At 39.1% G+C, this 19,868-nt stretch overlaps 1 protein-coding gene across 4 annotated transcripts; it reads left to right on the top strand.

The window, feature by feature from the left end:
* The first annotated feature begins 6,150 nt into the window (after positions 1 to 6,150).
* cd99l2 (CD99 molecule-like 2) lies at positions 6,151 to 19,867 on the top strand. Of its 4 annotated transcripts, XM_084404845.1 has the most exons (12): positions 6,385 to 6,580; positions 9,187 to 9,237; positions 9,378 to 9,425; positions 11,719 to 11,787; positions 12,195 to 12,302; positions 13,028 to 13,108; positions 14,550 to 14,603; positions 15,923 to 15,994; positions 16,076 to 16,138; positions 16,225 to 16,344; positions 16,420 to 16,485; positions 16,863 to 19,867. In XM_084404845.1, the coding sequence occupies exons 1-12, from the start codon at positions 6,520 to 6,522 to the stop codon at positions 16,922 to 16,924; spliced, it is 855 nt and encodes a 284-aa protein (XP_084260971.1). In that variant the 5' UTR covers positions 6,385 to 6,519; the 3' UTR covers positions 16,925 to 19,867. The 4 variants fall into 4 exon arrangements, with proteins under 4 accessions (XP_084260972.1, XP_084260974.1, XP_084260973.1 ...); XM_084404846.1 differs by lacking the exon at positions 14,550 to 14,603 and having other exon boundaries at positions 6,151 to 6,580; XM_084404847.1 differs by lacking the exon at positions 12,195 to 12,302 and having other exon boundaries at positions 6,160 to 6,580.
* Position 19,868: the final 1 nt, after the last annotated feature.

Here is a 19,868-nt window from a genome sequence, read left to right as displayed (position 1 = left end):
ACTTAATCTTTGAGATCTTCAACATCCACATAATTTTTTCTTACATGTGTGTGTATGATCTGAAAGCATTGTTTGATTTTGAGTACAGGCCGGGGAAATGGTTTTGAAGCAATTGTTTGACTTTGCCAGAAGAGTCAATGGTTTTGTGAGTTTAGTTTTGAAAAATTGGATTTGTATTTAATCAAGGCTGCCATCTATCTGTCTATCTGTCTGTCTGTCTGTCTGTCTTTCTATCTATCTATCTGAAACATGCTAGCAATGTGATGACACGTACTAGCAACTGCATAGCAGCACCCTATCAACCATCCAAGTACCCTAGCAACTGCATAGCAGCACCCTAGCAACTAACCTGAGTACCCTAACAACCACAAAGCAACACCCTAGCGACCACCCCAAATACCCTAGCAACCACATAGCAACACCCTAGCAACCACCCTGAGTACCGTGGCAACTATACCGCAACACCCTAGCAACCACCCAGAGTACCCTAGCAACTGCATAGCAGCATCCTAGCAACCCCTTAGAATACCTTAGCAACCAGATAGCAACACCAACAGCAACCACCCTGTGTATGTACCTTAGCAACCGCAATGCAAACAACCCGAATACCCTAGCAACCGCATAGCAACCACCCTGCGTATCTTAGTAACCATATAGCAACACCCTAGCAACCACCCAGAATACCCTAGTAACCAGCCCAAGTACCCTAGCAACCACACAGCAACACCCTAGCAACCAGCCCAAGTACCCTAGCAACTACTCAGAGTACCTTAGCGACCGCATAGCACCACCCTACCAACCACCCCGAGTACCCTAGCAACCACCCCAAATACCTTAGCAACCACATAACAACACCCTAGCAACAACCCCAAATACATTAGCAATCGCATAACAACACCTTGTCTATCTAATATTTTTAATCTTTTTTTCTGTATATCTGTCTGTCAAAAATTAAAACTTTTAAAATTACTGAACTAAAACTTTAAACTATTTAAATCTTAAAACCTGTAATCTTAAAGCTGTTAAAACTTCAAACTTTCAGGTCTAGCTTTCTCAAGCCAACTCTGTTAGGGGTTTCCTCTGACAGTCCTGTCTTTGTTCAATGTGTCTTTGTTTGTGTTGTGCTTGAGCACATGGCTCTGTCTTTGTTTGTGTTGGCCATGTGCTCCTCTGTTCCTGCCTCCCTGTTTTCAGTTACCACGCCCTCTTGTTTAGTCGTTGATGAGTCCTCGTTGGTCTGAGTGTGCTCACCAGTTCTTTGTCTAAGTGTGCTCAACTGTTCCTCATGCTCTCAGCTCCCTTTATAATGTGTTCTGTTTCCCTCATGTTTTGCCAGTTTATTGTAACTGAGTGTGTTGTGCGACCTGTTACTTATTGCCCATTGTTCCAGTTGTGGATTTCGTCGTATGTTGTTCCTGTCTCTGTTTCCTGTTGTGTGGGTCAAGTCAGTCAAGTCAGTCTTTGTCTTTCGTTCCTTGCCTTCTGTTGGACTGTGTTCACCTCCTCTCCCACCATCTCTTGTCCTGCCTTCTGTGTGTCTCAAACAGTTTAAACTCATTCTGCGCTTGAGTCCTCTCACTGTTCCATGACAGAACGAATTTGCCAACATTGAACTCAGCAGAATGAGAATCAGAATCCTGGCACCTGCTAACATTCGGGAGGGACAGGCCCGTCATCGTGGGCTTGGATGTGGGGGCTTTTGCCCAGTTTTTTTTTTAACCATGGCTGTGGGGCTAGATTATAATGATGCTGCTCTTAAGGACATCTTTAACGCCTGCTTAGATGAACCCCTGCCTGCATGGGAGATCGATGCTCTCAGGATTCTGGATTTCTGGGGTTTCTCCAGGTACCTTGGCCATCGCAGTCATTGGGGAATGCCAAGTTGACCAGAATCTGCCTGCAGCAATCACCCCTCCACTTCTGTTACGCAAGAGCCAGTCAAGTCATCCTCTGTCTTCTTTCAGCCAGTGAAGGCAGTTCCAGCCACGCCGGAAGCTTCAGCCATCATGCCTGCCACCAGATCGGTCTCAGGGCAGGGAAGACTGATGTCACTCTCAAGCCTGCTGGCAGCATTGTCCTCAAGCCCGCCAACCTCAGCACAAGCTGTTCCAGAAAGGAAAATTCCCCAGTCTGTTCCAGCCACCCCAGAGTCAGCGGAGAGTGTTGCAGGTACTACAGAGACGGTCAAGCACACAGTATTGACCCGTCAAAAGCGGAGGAAAAGAAAGGCCTGTGATGTGCAGTCCAATTCCCTTCCTTCTCAAGTTCCAAGTCCAATGGTTCCCGAAGCTTCTAGTCCAGTGAAATGATCTTCTAAGCCACTTGCTGTTCCTGTCAAGTCAGATATAGGTGTACTAGACAGTCATGTCATGCCCACAGAGACAGTTTCTGCCAGTCCTGTCATGATCAGGAAGGCCATTCCCGAGCAGCCTGCTGTCGCGGCCACGGAGGCCATTCCTAAGTTACCCGTTGTCATTGCTGCGGAGGTCTTCTCTGAATGTCTTCTAAGTCTTGTCAAGTCCACAGAAATTGTTCCTGCCAAACCTGTCATGGCCACAGAGTGTGAAAATCCTGAAAGTAAATTTCCAGAGCCCGCTCCTGAGAAAGCAGTTCCCGAGCCCGCTTCAGAGGAAGCTGTTCCTGAGCCAGCTCCTGAGAGAGCAGTTTCTGAGCCCGCTTCAGAGGAAGCTGTTCCCGAGCCAGCTCCTGAGAGAGCAGTTTCTGAGCCCGCTTCAGAGGAAGCTGTTCCCGAGCCTGCTCCTGAGAGAGCAGTTTCTGAGCCCGCTTCAGAGGAAGCTGTTCCCGAGCCTGCTCCTGAGAGAGCAGTTCCTGAGCCCGCATCAGAGGAAGCTGTTCCCGAGTCTGCTGCAGAGAGAGAGAGCAGTTGCAGTGTGGGCTCCAGCCCCTGTGGACATTTCTGAATCAATGTTTAAGCCTTATCCTACTACCCTAGAGGTGCCGGCACCCCAGACTCCGTCTCTGAACCTAGTTCCAAAACCTTCACCGTTCCTGCCAGTTCAGTCATCGCCCCTGAATCTGTCACGCCCAATTGGAAGTCCAAACCATTTTGGCCAGTTCCTGTACCTAAGGGTGCCTTTAAAATAATAGTAGATAATAGTTTAAAAGGGTGCCTCAAGTTCCCATCCCACCCTCTATGTTTCCTGGTTATGGCTTCCCTAAGCCGGCACCTCCCTGGTCACACTCTTGTAATTGAGTGTGTTGTGCTACCTGTTACTTATTGCCCATTGTTCCAGTTGTGGATTTCGTCATTCGTTTTTCCTGTCTTTGTTTCCTGTTGTGTGGGTCAAATCAGGCAAGCCGGTCTATGTGTTTCATACCTTGCCTTCTGTTGGATTGTGTTCACCTCCTCTCCCACCATCTCTTGTCCTGCCTGCTTTTCAAACTGTTTAGACTCAATCTGTGCTTGAGTCCTCTCTCACTCTTCCGTCAACTTCCGTGACAAACTCATCTAGTTTTAAAATGAAATCAATCAAAATAAAACATTTAATAAAAAAAGTTTTTTTTAAATTGTTTACCTGCATGTCATGTGACCATTACTGACATCAGAGAACCGGGAACTTAATTTTATTATTATTGACTTAATTGTATTATTGACCTAACTTACTTCAAGTAAATATATTAGGGCAGAGGTTTAGCTGACAAAAAAAGTTTGGGAATGTAAATATGAAATGACGTTAATTTTTACATTTGAATGTGCTTGAAAGACATAAGCCTTTGAGAGACACTAATACAGGGCTAAATGACTCACTGAGTGATAATTATAATAATAATTGTGTTTGTTAGGAGCATTTCTATAAATGCAGTGATCAAATGCTGTGGCTCTCAGTTTTCAGTGATCGACTCATGACTGGTGGCTGGTTTGAGTGTGCGATTACACAAACCTGAAGACCTTCTGAATGTAGATAAGCAGTAGACTTTCATAGAAAGGAACATTTAAAATATAACAAAGAAGTAGAATCAATGAATTATGAATAATTTACTGCCATTGTGAGAATAACAAGTAATCAATAGAAAATTAACTGTAGTCTGATTATGAGTATTTTAAAATGTAACAATCTAATTACTAAAGTACTTACTTTTTGGAATCTGATTACGTAATCAGATTACATTTAATCAGTTACTACCCAGCACTGTTTACAGACTATAATAATCACTTTTTTTTAAAATATTATTCTACATTACTATAATAAATGTATTCAGTGTTAATCACACTGTGTTCGTTTGTTGGCCAGAGTAGAACTGGCCTCCCTACTAAACCTGGTTTCTCCCAAGTTTTTTTCTTCATTTCTGTCACCTGATGGAGTTTGGGTTCCTTGCCACTGTCACCTCTGGCTTGCTTAGTTAAAGCAATGTTACTGATTTGACTACACTGGCACTATCGGATGAGAACTCATCTTAACTGGATAATGACATCACTGCTGTCTGCAGAGCTGCTTTATAGCTAAATTGAACTCATTTCACAATTTATGTACTGAAATTAATCAACACTGAATTGATTTCAACTGAATAATCACTGTTTACTATTGTCTTTTTAGAGCTGCTTTACAGCTGAATCTAATTCTGTCTGCATCACTGAATCACTATTTTCCTGTTTATCACTGTAAAGCTGCTTAGAGGCAATCTGTATAGAAGGTATGCACGTGACGTCACCATGACCACCGAGTGCCTGCGGTTACGCCCACTGAGTGGCAAAAAGACTGAGCGGCAGCGTTTGTTTTCAGCTTGAATGCCGCGAAAAACACACAAAACACATCTAAAATGGGAAAGAGCTTTGAGGTTGACTGTACAAATAGATTTGACAAGAAATCTGAGGTATATTTTTACAGAGTGCCGAAACCCTAACCCTAACCCTAACCATAACCATAACAAGACATGTAAAATCAGGGGTAGGCTATATAATGAATCATATATATAAAAAAAATAATAATAACTTGAGGTTTTTAACATAAAAAAATGAATAATAATATTTATAAGCTAAAATACTAACTTGTTTCTGGGTTTTGACCAACATTTTCTCATCCCTGCAGCATTCTATTACAGATAACGTATTGGGTTGGCAAAAACCGTTCTGTTTTTCTGACTGTTCCAAAATTTTGATTGTTCTCCCTTGTGATACAACTTCCTTAAACTCTTTCAAATCCCAACTAAAAATGGTATTTTATTTCTATGTTTGCTTTGTAATTATTGCTTGTTTGCATAAAATTTTGTAAATTTTAAGTAAATGTAAAACAAGAGAACCATGGAAAAATGTGATGTACTGTATATGATCTCTAATACACCACTTATTATGCACCCATTTTAAATGGGATGTTGTTTCTGTGAGCATACCACAATGAACACACTGGATGAGTCGCTGTGGCTCTTTTAATTTGCATAACATTTATGTTTTATTGACTTGCTGTACTACACAGATATAACATAAGTAATTTCAACTCTCATTAATGAAGTTGACTTGGTATAATCTTAGGTTTCAAAAGTCAATGAGAACATCAAAACTCAAGAGTAAATGCAAAAATGCCTTCCTTTACCATTATAGTGGTTCATAAAAATCACTTTAAAAAGTAGTTTAAAAACTCGTAGACTCAAACCCGCAAATGACCATATGATTCTGAGAAGTGGCTGACAATTAGGCTACACATGCTGCTAACAACAATACAGTCACAATTAACAATTCAAAATATAACTTTAAACTAATTGTCTGATAATAGTAATATATATATGAAATTACTCTCTACATTTACAAATCTGCAGGATTTTAACTGGCTTTTTATTTTTATTTTACTTTATAGCCTACTGTTTGTTTACTAACTGTTGGCGCTTCACGTCTTGCTATTGTTTTATACATTTTTTTTTTTTTTTTTTTAAGTGAAACTAATTTCTTTATGGTAAAACTTTAATTAGCAAACTATTACTGAGTGCACATAAACAGATAGGCCTACAACTTACCAGAGATCCATGTGTCATCCCAACAAACACATAAATTATTAACTGAAGTAAATTGGGCAAGAGATTTAATTATTCAGAGATGCACAATTATCGTAATTCAGTCATTCCAAGTGAATAGCCAATTGCACGAGAGAAGGTCATCTTATCTCCTCGTGCAGCCCTTCACGAACTGTAAACATTCTTATCACGCGTATTCTACATTCAGCCGGTCACAAAGTTCACTAGTAGCCTATTCGCATATTTATTTGAAGCTAAAAACAAGTAACATCGGTAGGTTTGCTTATTGTTTTGAAACAGTGTATTCCAGCGTGCTCTAAGTAAAAAGCAGAGCTGAGCTTAAGGAACCGCCCTAAAGCCGGTGCTGTAACGTGATCAACACGCGGCTGTGAATCTTGTGCTGAGTGCTCGCTCTCGCTCATTCGCACTGCAGACTGTCGCGCAGGCTTTCCTGATCTAACCGAGGACCTACTCTTAAAATTCCCGTTAGGCCTCAAGGGCAAACAGTCATAAATCATCTACTGCCAATATTTAATATCATTTCGGACATTTAACATGTGGAAGAAGCTCTCGACATGGACGCTTCTAGCGGTCTTTTCTCTGCTGATAGTGAAAGGTAAGCGCTGCACCCCTCTTTGTTGAACCCGGTGCCATGCCTACTTCATCAGTTTTTGTCGGCGCCGTAGGCAAGCATTGATTTAAAGCATTTAGACTTTGACTTTTATGTAGACTCTGCTTTTATTTAAAGCACTGGGTGCATGAATCACATAAATCACCGTCTTTTGAGTTGCGTTTTAACATCTGTCTGGGTCTCGATCATCTGTCTGGGTCTAACGTTAGCCATTGCTACGGCGCTGCATGACATGTTGAGGCTCAACAAATCATTTTCAGCAGTAGCCTATACAAAAAATAAAATGTATGTTTTTGATTACTTTGTGGTTTATTGTGTGGTGAGACCTTTTGAACCTATGCGTTAAGCATATTAATGAGGATATTAAAAGTGCACCTAATATCAATCTCTTGAACGTCATTTTTGTTTCACCTTGCGCAAAGATGTAGTTAGAACAATTTAAGTTATTACTATTAATAGATTCTGTTAATTATTAATTAAACAATGTAGGCTACAGTATAATTCACATATTTAATCATAAATCAATCAGCTGTCTTTTGATTATGTTTCGCGTATCCCCACGCCCCAATACTGTTCAGTACTACCTCAAATTAAAATATATTCAGAGGACAATGTCATTTCCACAGTCTCCTCATCCTATAGCACGGTACAGGTACTCTGGGAGGCTCAGAGTCAGAGCGCATGCGCATACGAAGCCACAATGCGCCCAGGTACAGGATAGGAGTTTGGAATTTTTTGGAGACTGCGGAAGATAGGAAGATACCATCATTTTATACAGGGGGTAACGGTCCCCTCTGTTGATATGAGACACACGAGTTTAACGTCAAAGAGTCCAAGCTTGTTTAAGCAAAACCATGTTGGAGAATAAATGGAATAGGCTAGCATCTTTTTCAGAGAGACTACTTTGCATATTGTTTAGAAGCACAGATGGTGTGCATTCCACGCTCTGTTTTGTAAAATACCCCTTATCTGAAAAGCCACCAGTGAAATGAATGAGGAAAGCCACCGTCTGCAGTTCTGGCTGAGGTAAACGGCCCCTCCCTCTTTTCCTGTCAGCCACACCCCTCTGTTGTATATGGAATTAGATACATTTCCACTCCCTACCTGAAAACCATTGTTTATTTATGAGCATATAGTTTTACCACTGTTTTAGGTGTTAGGTTCATGTTTTGATTTTTTTTAATTCCAATATATTTGTCAATTATCTATCATCACCAGACTATCTGAATAAATTAAACCCCGAAATTAAAATATGTATATTTATATGAAGTGTATAATAAACTTATAAAGTTTATTAAAATATTATAAATTATAAAGTATATTATAAACTAATATACTGTATTTAAACCCACAGGTATCACATTTGATATATTACTGCTGTCACATGACATATTGTGTGCCAATGGTGAGCTGGCTTTGGCACTGCTGCATAAGAGGAAGCTTTTAGCTATACCAAGTGCGCACTAAGACAACCTATAATTGAGCAAGAAAGCCACAAAAAAATAAAATAAATAAAATAAAGCAGAAGAGGCAGACAGAAAGAAGTAGAGACAATTGGATAGATATAGATAAAGAAAGAGAGAAGGATAAGACTGACCTCAGTGGAGTGTTGCACCACATTATCTGTGACCCAATGCTAAAAATATATGGTAGACATCATTTCATAAGACATGGAGAGTTAAGAGAGGCTTATTACAGAAGAAACTATTATAGAAATATACTAGCAAAAATGACACATGGGAAAGGAATCTTTGCAGAAATGTCATTGTTGTGTAGTACATGAACACAAAATTATCCATTGTCCCTTTGTACTTGAAGAATGCATTGCTGAGCTGTCATTTTCTTGTGACGGAACTACTGTGGAATTTGTATCATAAAGAGTCTTTGGTCACACTTTAGATTAGGGTCCAATTCTCACTATTAAAGGTGCATTGTGTAATATTTAGGAAGATCTGTTGACAGAAATGCAATATCATGTACATAACTATGTTTTCAGTTGTGTATAAAGACCTTACTTAATGAAACGTTATGTTTTATTTCCTTAGAATGAGCAGTCCTAATTAGCCTACTTATTACTTATTAATAGTTAGGAAGGTAGTTGTTAAGTTTAGGTATTGGGTAGGATTAAGAGATGTCGAATACGGTCATACAGAACAAGGCATTAATATGTGCTTTATAAGTACTAATATCCTAGTAATGCTAATAAGCAACTAGTTAATAGTGAGATCTAGACCTTAAACTAAAGTGTTACCAAGTCTTTAATAAAGCTGGACATCAGATCTAGTTTTAATATCAGATCCAGTTTTAACATCAGATCCAGTTTCAGCATTAGCCTCCATCTATCATCTGAGATTTTATTACAGGACCTTTTACTGCCAGTATTGCTGGCAAACAAGAATATTACAGGGCTTGGATGATCTGGGGAAACAAAATTATGCATTTTTATTAATTTTATGTGCATTTGTAGTGTGTGTGTGCAGGCATGATTTACATAAATACAAATTGCATGCTTGTTCATGATCTGAATACTCATTTAGTGTGTTTATGCATGAGCTGCACAAATATATCTTATTTTGTTGTGTGTTTTACAGGCATAAGTCAGGAATTTGACTTGAAAGATGCATTTGAAGATGACACACCACGTAAGTATGAAAATTATGATGATGTAACCATGTAAGGGGTATACAGCAGTATTGGCGATTTGTATAAATGGCATTGCCGTATTGCCAGACTGATTTTATTTTGTACATTAATGTATTTAATTTTTTTTTAAATCCCATAGCTACCCAACCACCTAAAGTGGACCCAGCAGGTGGTGCAGGAGGAGCAGGTGAGAGTAGTAATTGTTTGATGTAATTAATAGGCCTAGCACTGTGATAAGCAATCATTGCTGTTAAATGAGCCTTTCAAACTTAAAGATGAGGTATGTAAGATTTTTTTATATTAAAATACATTCTCATCATAACCCAGTTTATTGTTCACTGAGTGCTATTAATATGCCATTCATGGGTTTATCTCCACCAAAAGTGTAAACATTTAGCCCCCCAGGCACCATTTAAACATTGAGAGCGAATCTGCTCAGATCCGTCAATCTCTGTCCAGCTCAACCCAAAGGGAGAGTTTGGGGCATGGCTACTGTAGCAGTCGGAGCCAGAGGGTGTTTATCTGGTTTGGGAGCATGACTGATATTCAGCTTCGGGTACAGAAGTGCAAGCCAAATTCTGCTGTATGTTGACCTTCAAAGATTAAACTGGTCATGAACTCGTCAAAGTGAAAGGGGCATTGCGCGCTACAATGGACGCTTTAAAGGATTAGTTCACTTCAGAATTAACATTTCCTGAGAATTTACTCACCCCCACGTCATCCAAGATATTCATGTCTTTCTTTCTTCAGTCGAATAGAAATGACGGTTTTTGAGGAAAACATTCCAGGATTTTTCTCCATATAGTGAACTTTAACGGGAACCAACAGGTGGAAGGTCCAAATTGCAGTTACAATGCAGCTTCAAAGGGCTCTACACGATCCCAGCCGAGGAATAAGGGTCTTATCAAGTGAAATGATTGGTCATTTTCTAAAAATAAAAAAAAAGTATATACTTTTTAACCACAAATGCTCGTCTTGCACTAGCTCTGTGATGCGCCACGCATTGCGTAATCACGTTGAAAGGTCACGCGTGATATAGGGGGAAGTACCGACCTAGTGTTTACAAAGCAAACGTGCAAAGACTAAGTCAAACACCATTTACAAAAAAAGGTAAAACGATGTCGGATTATTTTGAGTTTTTCGCTCTACCTTTTTGAACTGGAACACACGTGACCTTTCAATGTGATTACGCAATGCATGGCGCATCGCAGAGCTAGTGCAAGACGAGCATTTGTGGTTAAAAATAATATACATTTTTATTTATTTTTTAGAAAATGACAGATCGGTTTGCTAGATCATTTTGCAGATCGATTGCTTATTCCTCGGCTGGGATCGTGTAGTGCCCTTTGAAGCTGCACTGAAACTTGCAGTTTGGACCTTCAAACTGTTGTACCCCATTGAAGTCCACTATATGGAGAAAAATCCTGGAATGTTTTCTTCAAAAACCTTAATTTATTTTAGACTGAAGAAAGAAAGACATTAATATCTTGGATGACGTGGGGGTGAGTAAATGATCAGAAAAGTTTAATTCTGAAGTGAACTAATCCTTTAATTCAACATCATCATGCACTCGTTCAGAAAGACAAATGTTCCAGTTTATATTGTTTACTTTGACGTGTCCAGTGTAGACAGCCCTAAATAGTTGTGGCGCGTCATGTCAGATACATTGGATGGGTTTATTATAAGAGACGCACGCTCGTGTTCACTCTAGACAGTGTTAGCCTCCTCAGTTCCTTACTCATGACACATTGCAACACAGCTAAAAGTTTTCCTAACACCTTGTCTACACCAACAGAACCCATTATACTCAGTGATGTTGTCTACACTGAAAGTGGTGCGATGCGACACAACAAATCCCTGACAGTAAACTGATGCCTCTTTCTATTTATGACATACTCCAAGCACTCACAATACTTCTCATAGGAAGGACAAATGGATTTGCAACGGTCGCTTTGTCGCGTCCAGTGTAGACAGCTTCTAGCTGTTGTGGCACGATGCGACGCTTCAACAGTTGCGTCCGGTGTAGACGTGGTGTAATATGTCAAAAGTAGCCTACTTTTACCTGTTGAGACATGCACAAGCACCCATAAGAGCTGTGTTCGTGATGTTTGAGTTGATGGAGGCACTACGCACGAAAGGAGTGGCTTCTCACTGCAGAACCAATGGGTGGTGCTTGACGTCCAGCCCTCCTCACTGGACGAGATGGGGGAGCTAGACAGTCCAAACACACCCTAACCCTACCTCTAAACATAACTCCACCCATTACGTCCAGAGAGGGGGATTCGGACGTCATTTGGCGCTGCAGTGAGCAGCACTTGGGCCATGTATATTATTTTCTTGGGTATTTTTGTAATTCTGCGGAATCTACATAATTCACCTTTAAATGATGTGATAGTTCATCACCTTTTATGACTTTTAATTAATGGAATTTAAAACCTGATTTAAAAAGTCTGAAAGAAAGATGTTCATTTGTTCAACAGTGAAACCCAGTCCAAAACCTGCTAAGCCCACAGTCAAGGAACCAGCAAAGGCCAAACCCAAACAAACAGGTGAGATGCACTTACTGTATCACAGCTGTCTGTTCTGCTTGAAATGGACACAAAGCAAATCCCCTATACTGACCTTCTTCAATAAACACTGGAGCTGTTGGCATCTTTGAGTGCTAAAACATGTCGTTTTTATATCATGTGTTATGCTGAGTCAGCAGGACATTTATCCTGATAGATCACAGAGATTTATCTGTGGTAAAAAGAAAACATTGTATGGGACAGTTTATGTTGGGGAGTAGTATATTTTTAACATTGAATGATGCATGCTGTAAAAGAAAAATCTCACAAATGCTTTTTTGTTATTAATTTTGGTGCTCACTAATCACTCTTCGTCATAGGTTTGAATACCAAGCACCCTCTGAATGTGAATTGCTTTACAATACTAACATATTAACCTCCACTAACAGAAGAGACATACACTGATTTATTCGATGCCACCATTCGGCCTGCCCTGTTGCCCCGAACAACCTATAATCCTCTCCGAACCTCGGTTGCCCCTCGGAAAGTCCAGGCTGGTGTGTATCGTGCCGACGGTTCCCCTGTAGAACCGTTCATCGTGTTTGTGTCTGTGCGTGTTTGCATGAATATTTGTGTGTTCAAAGCTAATTTAAAAAAATGGGCAAAAATAACGTTAGATTTGATTGAGTCTAGTAAATAATGCGATCATGGATTGTTTAGCATAATTTTCTATAATGCTCTAATGTTCCTTCCATATTCAGAAAAAAGAGAAAGTCCCTCCCTAATTTTTTTTCATTATTAAAATAATGCATGCCTCTCATACAGTTTACATCAAATAAATCCATGACTTTCTTAAGCCGCTCTGCTCAAGTAATTTAGCTTGTACTCATGCGATAAAAATTATAATAGAATTACAGCAGCTAAAATAAGTCATGGCCACAATCACTGATTTGCTGGTGGATGTCAACTCAAATCTTTTTCTTTTTTTTTATAACTCAGATATTTCTGTCAAATTATCCTCTGTGTCTTATACCCTAATAGCACAGCACATTATGATCACATGGGCAACTTTTGCATTTGTCTTCATTATCATCCTGTCTTGTCACTTTGTGTGGGTTTCATCTTCACCGCATATGAAGCATTTAAACGTTTTAGTTTGTTTCAAACATATAATATTACACAGAAACATTTGTTTTCCATTGTCACTTAGCTGTATTAAAATTACAATTAGTTCTGTGCATATTCCATTTGTAATGTCTTGAGTAATTATTTTGGCTGACAGGTCCTGACGACTTTAATCTTGAAGATGCCCTGGATCCCAACAATGACAACACAGGAAAGGGCAAAGACTCTGGCAAAGGCGGTATGTATTTTTCTGTTTACTCGTGTTTACGTTTCTCCATATTTCATTTTTGCAATTTAGTGGTTTAGTCTTTCATCTTTAATAAGAGAAAAGTAATGTATTAAGCATAATGCTGACTTTAAGGTTTCAACACAAATCTGTCACAAAGAAGAATCTAAAACGTGCCTCCTTCAGATAGAACTAGCCTGCAAAACTGAGTTGTGAATGATATAACAACTCATTTTGATGAATGGTTTAGGCCAGTGGTTCTCAAACTTTTTCGGTAATTCCCCACTTTGGACAAGGGGGAATTTCCAAGCCCCACCTGCCTCAACATGCTAAAGAAATAAAATGTTCAAATTTATTGAATTAACAAGTAGTATCAGTATAGTAACAAGTTATATCTAAATACAAACTAACTATCTACATCAAATGACAGAAAGTTAAAAAATACACAGTGCAGCTGTGTCATAATTTGCATGAAATTCAAAAATAGAGAAAATAAAAGTGCAGCTGTGTCAAAATTTGTATCAAGTTCAAAAATAGAAAAGCAATAAAAGTGCCACTTTGCAGTCTGTTAAAAAAGAAAAGAGGATAAATCCAATTTGCAAGACAGGTCTATTTATCCCTGCATTAGTGGCTGCAATGAGCCTGTTTTGCATTGCACAATTTATTTATTGCCCACACTAGCCTGCTACCCATCGGCGCGAAACATAGATATAGCTACACATATATCTATGGGCGCGAAAGTTTGTTCCGCTAATATTAATATGCCTTTATAGTCACACAAACACACACACACATGCGCGCGCAGTCACTCTCTAGTGCACGATTCCGGGAGATTGGATCTCATTTGCGGGCGTCAAGGAGCCGCTATCAATATGTGGGAGACTCCTGGAACTTCCGGGACAGTTGGGATGTCTGGATAAAGATATAAAGGCATAAAAAGGAAAATTTCCTCCCGTTTGGCGCGCCCCACCTGTCACGTCTCTATTCCCCACCAGTGGGGAGTGCCCCACACTTTGAGAACCACTGGTTTAGGCCAACATAAACTGTTTCATTAGAGCAGACTTGTTTTTCTACATTATGAAGAGAGAAGGAAATGGTGAGCTGAAATGAAACTTTTACTCTCAAAAGGCTGTTTCTCCAAAAAGAGATACAAAAGTAAAAAATAGCGGAGTAGGTCCAAATGGCAGATTCTCAGAAGACAGAAAGTTGAGTTTAAGGCCTCTGTTTTCTATCTGAACATCAAAACATGTTGTGCATCATCCGGTTTCTGTAAAAGCCCATGTAATCTTGAAGGTCATCAAAGGGATAGCCAAAGGAATCACACAGTAAAGTAAGACAATAAGATTGCCCTCATAATCTATCATATCACTGTGAAACTCAGGCTACCATGTTGCTAGTCAGCGTGGATTAACCCAAGCTAGCCAGGCTTGATGTCATCTCCTGTCCCTGGCAGATAAAGACCTCGGAGAAAGGGGCCGTGATGACGGCAAACCCAATAGCAGAGGTGGTAAGAAATAGAGTAACATACTATTACCACCCGCTTCCTCTCTTTATCTTTTTGGCTGGAAGAATCACATTTTGTACCCACAAATCAAAGCTGATCTCACCATTATTAAAATCTAATCGGCTTTCTGATTTCAGCACGAGCTTTTAGGGATTGAAGCATTAACCTAGTGACCACCATGGCTCCTTTATCTCTTGCATCTTAACTTTGCATGGATTTTTGAGTTTAATCAATCAGATTGCTAGTTCCTTTGCTTTCTCTGGATTGTATGTGGCAGTAGGGTTGGGTATATTGATACAGATTTCACAAATTGGATAACACTTGATTCCAATCTTGATTCAATTTGATTCATTCAGAAATATTTTAGGTACATCTCAACTTATGCTGTGAACACCCTGTTAGTTACTTGCTATAATATTTAAGGTTACATTTAACAACAGAGCCTAAATGATTATTCAATTGCTATTTCTTTTTAGATGATTTTTTTTGACAAAAAAAAAAAAAAATCAGTGACCTGCTTTATTATTTTGACTTTGCCTTGATTTTTGTTTTGTTTTATTGGGTCAAAAAAGAAATGTCTCTGTTTTTAAATTTCGTTGTCGAAATTGAATCATTTAAAAGATTTATTCAAACATACCATACATTTTTGCGACATCATGAACGGGTTAAGTAAAAATAAAATGAATATGTAATATCTTGACTTGTATTTAGCAAAATGCTCCTCATTAGAGTTTTATTTTAAGGTAATTAACGTGCTATGGGCCTTGAATGGCTTTCCTTGATGTAAATGACTGTTCCGTGACTTTGTCAAGCTGTTTCACTGACGTCTTGAAACACTGATTAAGCAATTACATGAGACATGATAATATACTTCAGTATGCTGTATGTACTGTATCTTTCAACATACCTTTTGATCTCCATTCATGTTTATTTTGTGCTATAACTTAGTAGTTTAATGAGGAAGAGACGATCGGTTTCGCTCGTGCTGCTGCCGTCGAACTGCATTAAAAAAACCGTTAAAAAGCGTTCGCTTTGCACAAGGTGTAAGAGATCGCCATCTAGAGGACAAGACTGGAAATAATAGGATTGAATATTAAACAGAAAATGATTGATACATTTTGATGATCCATACTGAATCTAGCAAAAAAAAAATGTTTCTTGCAGGGTGCTGGGCTTTTCCTCTTTTGGGGTAACAAAAGCTTCACCTTTAGATCTTTGGGTCTGTAATGGAAAACTAATAGGATTTGTAAACCTCAAGACGGACCCATGCATGAGTGCTTATCGTGTTGTTCCCAAGCTAATGGTCTTTTCTAATATCTCAGGTAGTCAATTTTCAGACGATGACCTTTCTGATGTGGCCAATGATAAAACCTACAACCCAGAAAAAGGCAAAGGTAACTTAAACCTCCTGACAGACCCTCACATATAATATAAGAAACAATGACTGGCCAACTACAGAAGTGACATTTCTACAGGTGGAAAAGGTGGAAGTGCCAGTATTGGCGGTGATGTGGATCCTGCTGATGAAAATAACTATGGTATGATTGAGTTAAATAGTACTTAGGGATATTAGAAGAACATTTTACATAGATCTTTTAATAGAGGCCTATGTATTAACCCCTAGACACCATGGCTGAGACTGGAACCATCGCTGGTATTGTGAGCGCTGTTGGAATGGCTCTGGTTGGTGCAGTGAGCGGCTACATCTCCTACCAGAAGAAGAAGTTTTGCTTCAGCATACAGCGTAAGGAAACACTTTTCCTTTTTAACTGTACCACACAGCTTTTGCACATTTATCATGTGCTCGATCTGTCCACAGAGAGTCTGAATGCAGATATGGTGAAGGCAGATGCCCCAGATGCTGTTGTCGCACAGGAGCCACAAGGTACTGACTCTTGTTTATAAGGCTAATGTCTTTATTTTACTTTTCTTTTCTTTCTTTTTTAAAGGATAAGGACAAGACTTTTAGGAGCATCCGTGTTAATAAAAATTCAGTCACTGTACTTTAAAACTTACTATTGGTGAATTTACTTATTATACTCTCTTTATCAAATACATGATGGGTGTAGAAGAAAATAACATTAAGGAAATGCATAATAATAATAAATTATTTGACGGTACCCAAATGGCTTTAATTAGCTTTAAAAGTGTTTTATTTCTAGTCTGCATAATTAATTGTTGGAAAATACTTCTATTCTATAATGATATTCTATTATATTACATGCAAAAATGATATTTATGTTATTTTCCTTCCCACTCCAGTTCAACAAACTCTTCTCCAGCCTCCCAACGCTGAGCCGCCGACAGAGGAAAACGTGGTGTAATCTGTCCAAACCGAAGAGGGCGCAGTTCTAAATCGTTGTTCTCCTATTTGAATGCCACTGTATTTCCCAGCAGAGCACATTTGCACCACAACGCCCTTTTTTAAGTACCAATGTGACTGTTGAAATCAACCTTAAACATAGTGTAATGTCTTTTAATTAAGTATATTCCATCTGTTCACGTGCAACAACGCTAGTAAGCCTGTTTGCAATAATATTGCTATGAAATGGAAAACACCCAAAAATGATTTTTTTTTTAGCATGATCTGCTGAGACCCGAGAAATCGAACTTGGGTCTTTTTATGGAGCCCATACAAAAAGTCCCACACATACTGCGCTACAGTCTTATTGTATATTCAAATCAGCTCATAATTCCTATTGTGCAGCGAGACAACCGATTAATCCAAGGTTTACAAAAACGGCTGATTGGATGATCATTGAATTCTGCTTTTATAGGTCAATAATGTGTTTTTCTTTTGTTTTCACAGCAAGACAGGCTTATCAGATTGGTTGTTATGGAATCTGCAAGATGATGAAGGATTTGTGAAGGGTTCTTTTGTTTGGTTTAACATGATCTGTATATATTTGCCTTGCTTTCACAAAGCAATGTGAAAAGATTGTTACACATATATATGCAGGTTTTTGTGTCTTAGCTAACTTTTTACTAGAGTGACTTTTTGAGGAAAAAAAATTGACGCTTAAGTCAGAAACTAACCGACAGCTGCTTCCTTCTAAATTGCTTCTTTTTTTTCTTTTTTTTGTAATGACTAAAATGGGTATAACTGTGAAGATGTGACGTGTGTTGATGAAGAAACTGCTTTTGTGCGTGTTAGTTGGTTGTCAGTGGTTGCGATTCCTTTTGAGGAATAGATCATTTCGGCATGATCAAAATGACTAGATACATTAGCGTGAAGTAACTTGTGGGTCAAAGTAACCAAAAAGTAGTGTTTTTATGTTAGCGCAATACTTAAGCAGTGTAGTAACTCTCGCATCGTTAATTCTGATCGATTGCCTTTTTTGGGGATTTTAAGGGATTAATGTGCTTGTAAATCACGTACTGTTTCCAAGTTTGTACTCAAACCGTTGTATCAGTGTATCTCTATTTACACTTGTAGCAGTAAATGTACATAAATGTTTGTGCCCCCCAGTCTTTTGAATTATGGGGAGTAGTTTTTCGCCCAAGCTTAGTGTTTGTATCGTTTCTAGCATGTTTGAGCGTTAGCTTTGAGACTTTTTAGAGAATCGTTGCACCCTTCCTAGTTTTGCTGTTGCCTTAATGAGTCCCTATAGCTGCTTTCCCGTTTTGCAAATTTTCCCACCCAGTTTGGGTCTGGCGTTTGTGCCACAGAGCTTGACCAGACCCTTAATTTCTTCACATTTGGAAGGCCACCATCTGGAGTTAGCAAAACTGGACTGGAAAGCAGCTCAGTCCTTACCATCCTCTCCCTGACTCGAGATCCTCCAGATTTTCCTGTAGCTGTTGTTTTACACTGTGAATTCAGGTGCACCTTTGTTACTCCCAACCTAAGCCCTTGCCAATAGTGCTTTCCTTCCCAATGCCTTACCACACTAACATTAGGGAAGACACGCTAGCTATACTTACACGGCACTAACAGTCACGACCATTAGAAGGGCTGCCTCACTTGAATGTCTACAAACCAGACGTACCAGGTTACGTACGTTGTTCTAATTCAAAGGTGTGGTCACATTCGCTGAGCTCCGAAACAAGGTCCATTGTTAAATGTAGAGAAGCATGAAGCACTGCTCACATAGAAGGCAGTGAGAAACCACATGGCTTTCTGTTGGTCAACATGGTGTATTTGTGTACGCAGAAATCTTTTGATTCCTGTCAAAATGGCCGGATTTCGCACACAACGGTAAATGTGACCGTACCTTAACACTATTGCAGTTTGAACACATCTGAAATATTGTTTACTCACATGCCCAACATAAAGTAGATTAACAAGTCTTGCAAATGGTGATGTCAGAAACCCAGCTGCGCAGAATGTTCCCTGGTACTTTCCTTTAAACGGCACGTTCTACCAAGGCTTTTGTACAGTATCTAGGGTGAAAACAGAATGTTAGCTGAATGTAACTTTTTACTGCTTTGGCTACCAGAACAATGTAGCTTTTTTTGGTGCTACACTTGTCAGAAATGAAGAACACCAAAGATGAAATGTGATGGTTTTGCCTTTTTGCATGTTCTTTGGTGTGAGTCTTGTGGAATGAATTTGAAACGGCGGAGTAAAAGATACAACAGTCTCGTTAAGGCAAGAAATTCACAAGTGTCTTGAACATTTTCGTCAACATTCATTTGTGTTGAACTGCTACCAGATTTGTTGCTTGGACACATGGTGTGACTGTTAAAACCTCCCTAATTCTTTCAATTGACCTAAATCTATTGAATCTACATTTCTGGGTACTATATGGTTGGATGTTTAGTTTGTAAGGATCTCTGGGCTCTCTGGTGTCGTTTGGCCAGTATAGTTGCAATTTTGTCAAAACAAGGGTGTATGTGCTGAACTGTACAGATATGCATGTTTTGGATTCTAGCTGTAGATATTAAAGGTTTTTTCTTGTGTACTGGGTTTATTTATGAACTTGAGAAATGTGAAATTGGAGAAATTGGAAATGAAGTTTCTGAAGTGTCTTGATTTGCACTGCCAGTTTAGTTCTTGCACCATGATACTGCCACTGATCAGACTGTAATGCTCGGCTTTAATGTGAACCAGAAATATTGACCTTCATCACAGTTTTCATCAGTGTCTACTTACTCAAGGACAGAATCTGATGAAAACACAATAAATTACACAGACATCAACTGGCAATCCTATTCTAAACATTGTAATATTCAAATTTAATAATAATTCACTCTGTATTTCACTGGTTATACTTGGTGGTAAAAGATCAGCATAAAGAAACCCAATAATAAACAGTTTATCTCGTC

The sequence above is a fragment of the Rutilus rutilus genome (genome assembly GCF_951802725.1).
Source record: "Rutilus rutilus genome assembly, chromosome: 3".
Taxonomy (NCBI): Eukaryota; Metazoa; Chordata; class Actinopteri; order Cypriniformes; family Leuciscidae; genus Rutilus; species Rutilus rutilus.
This window is presented reverse-complemented; position numbering and strand designations above follow the sequence as displayed.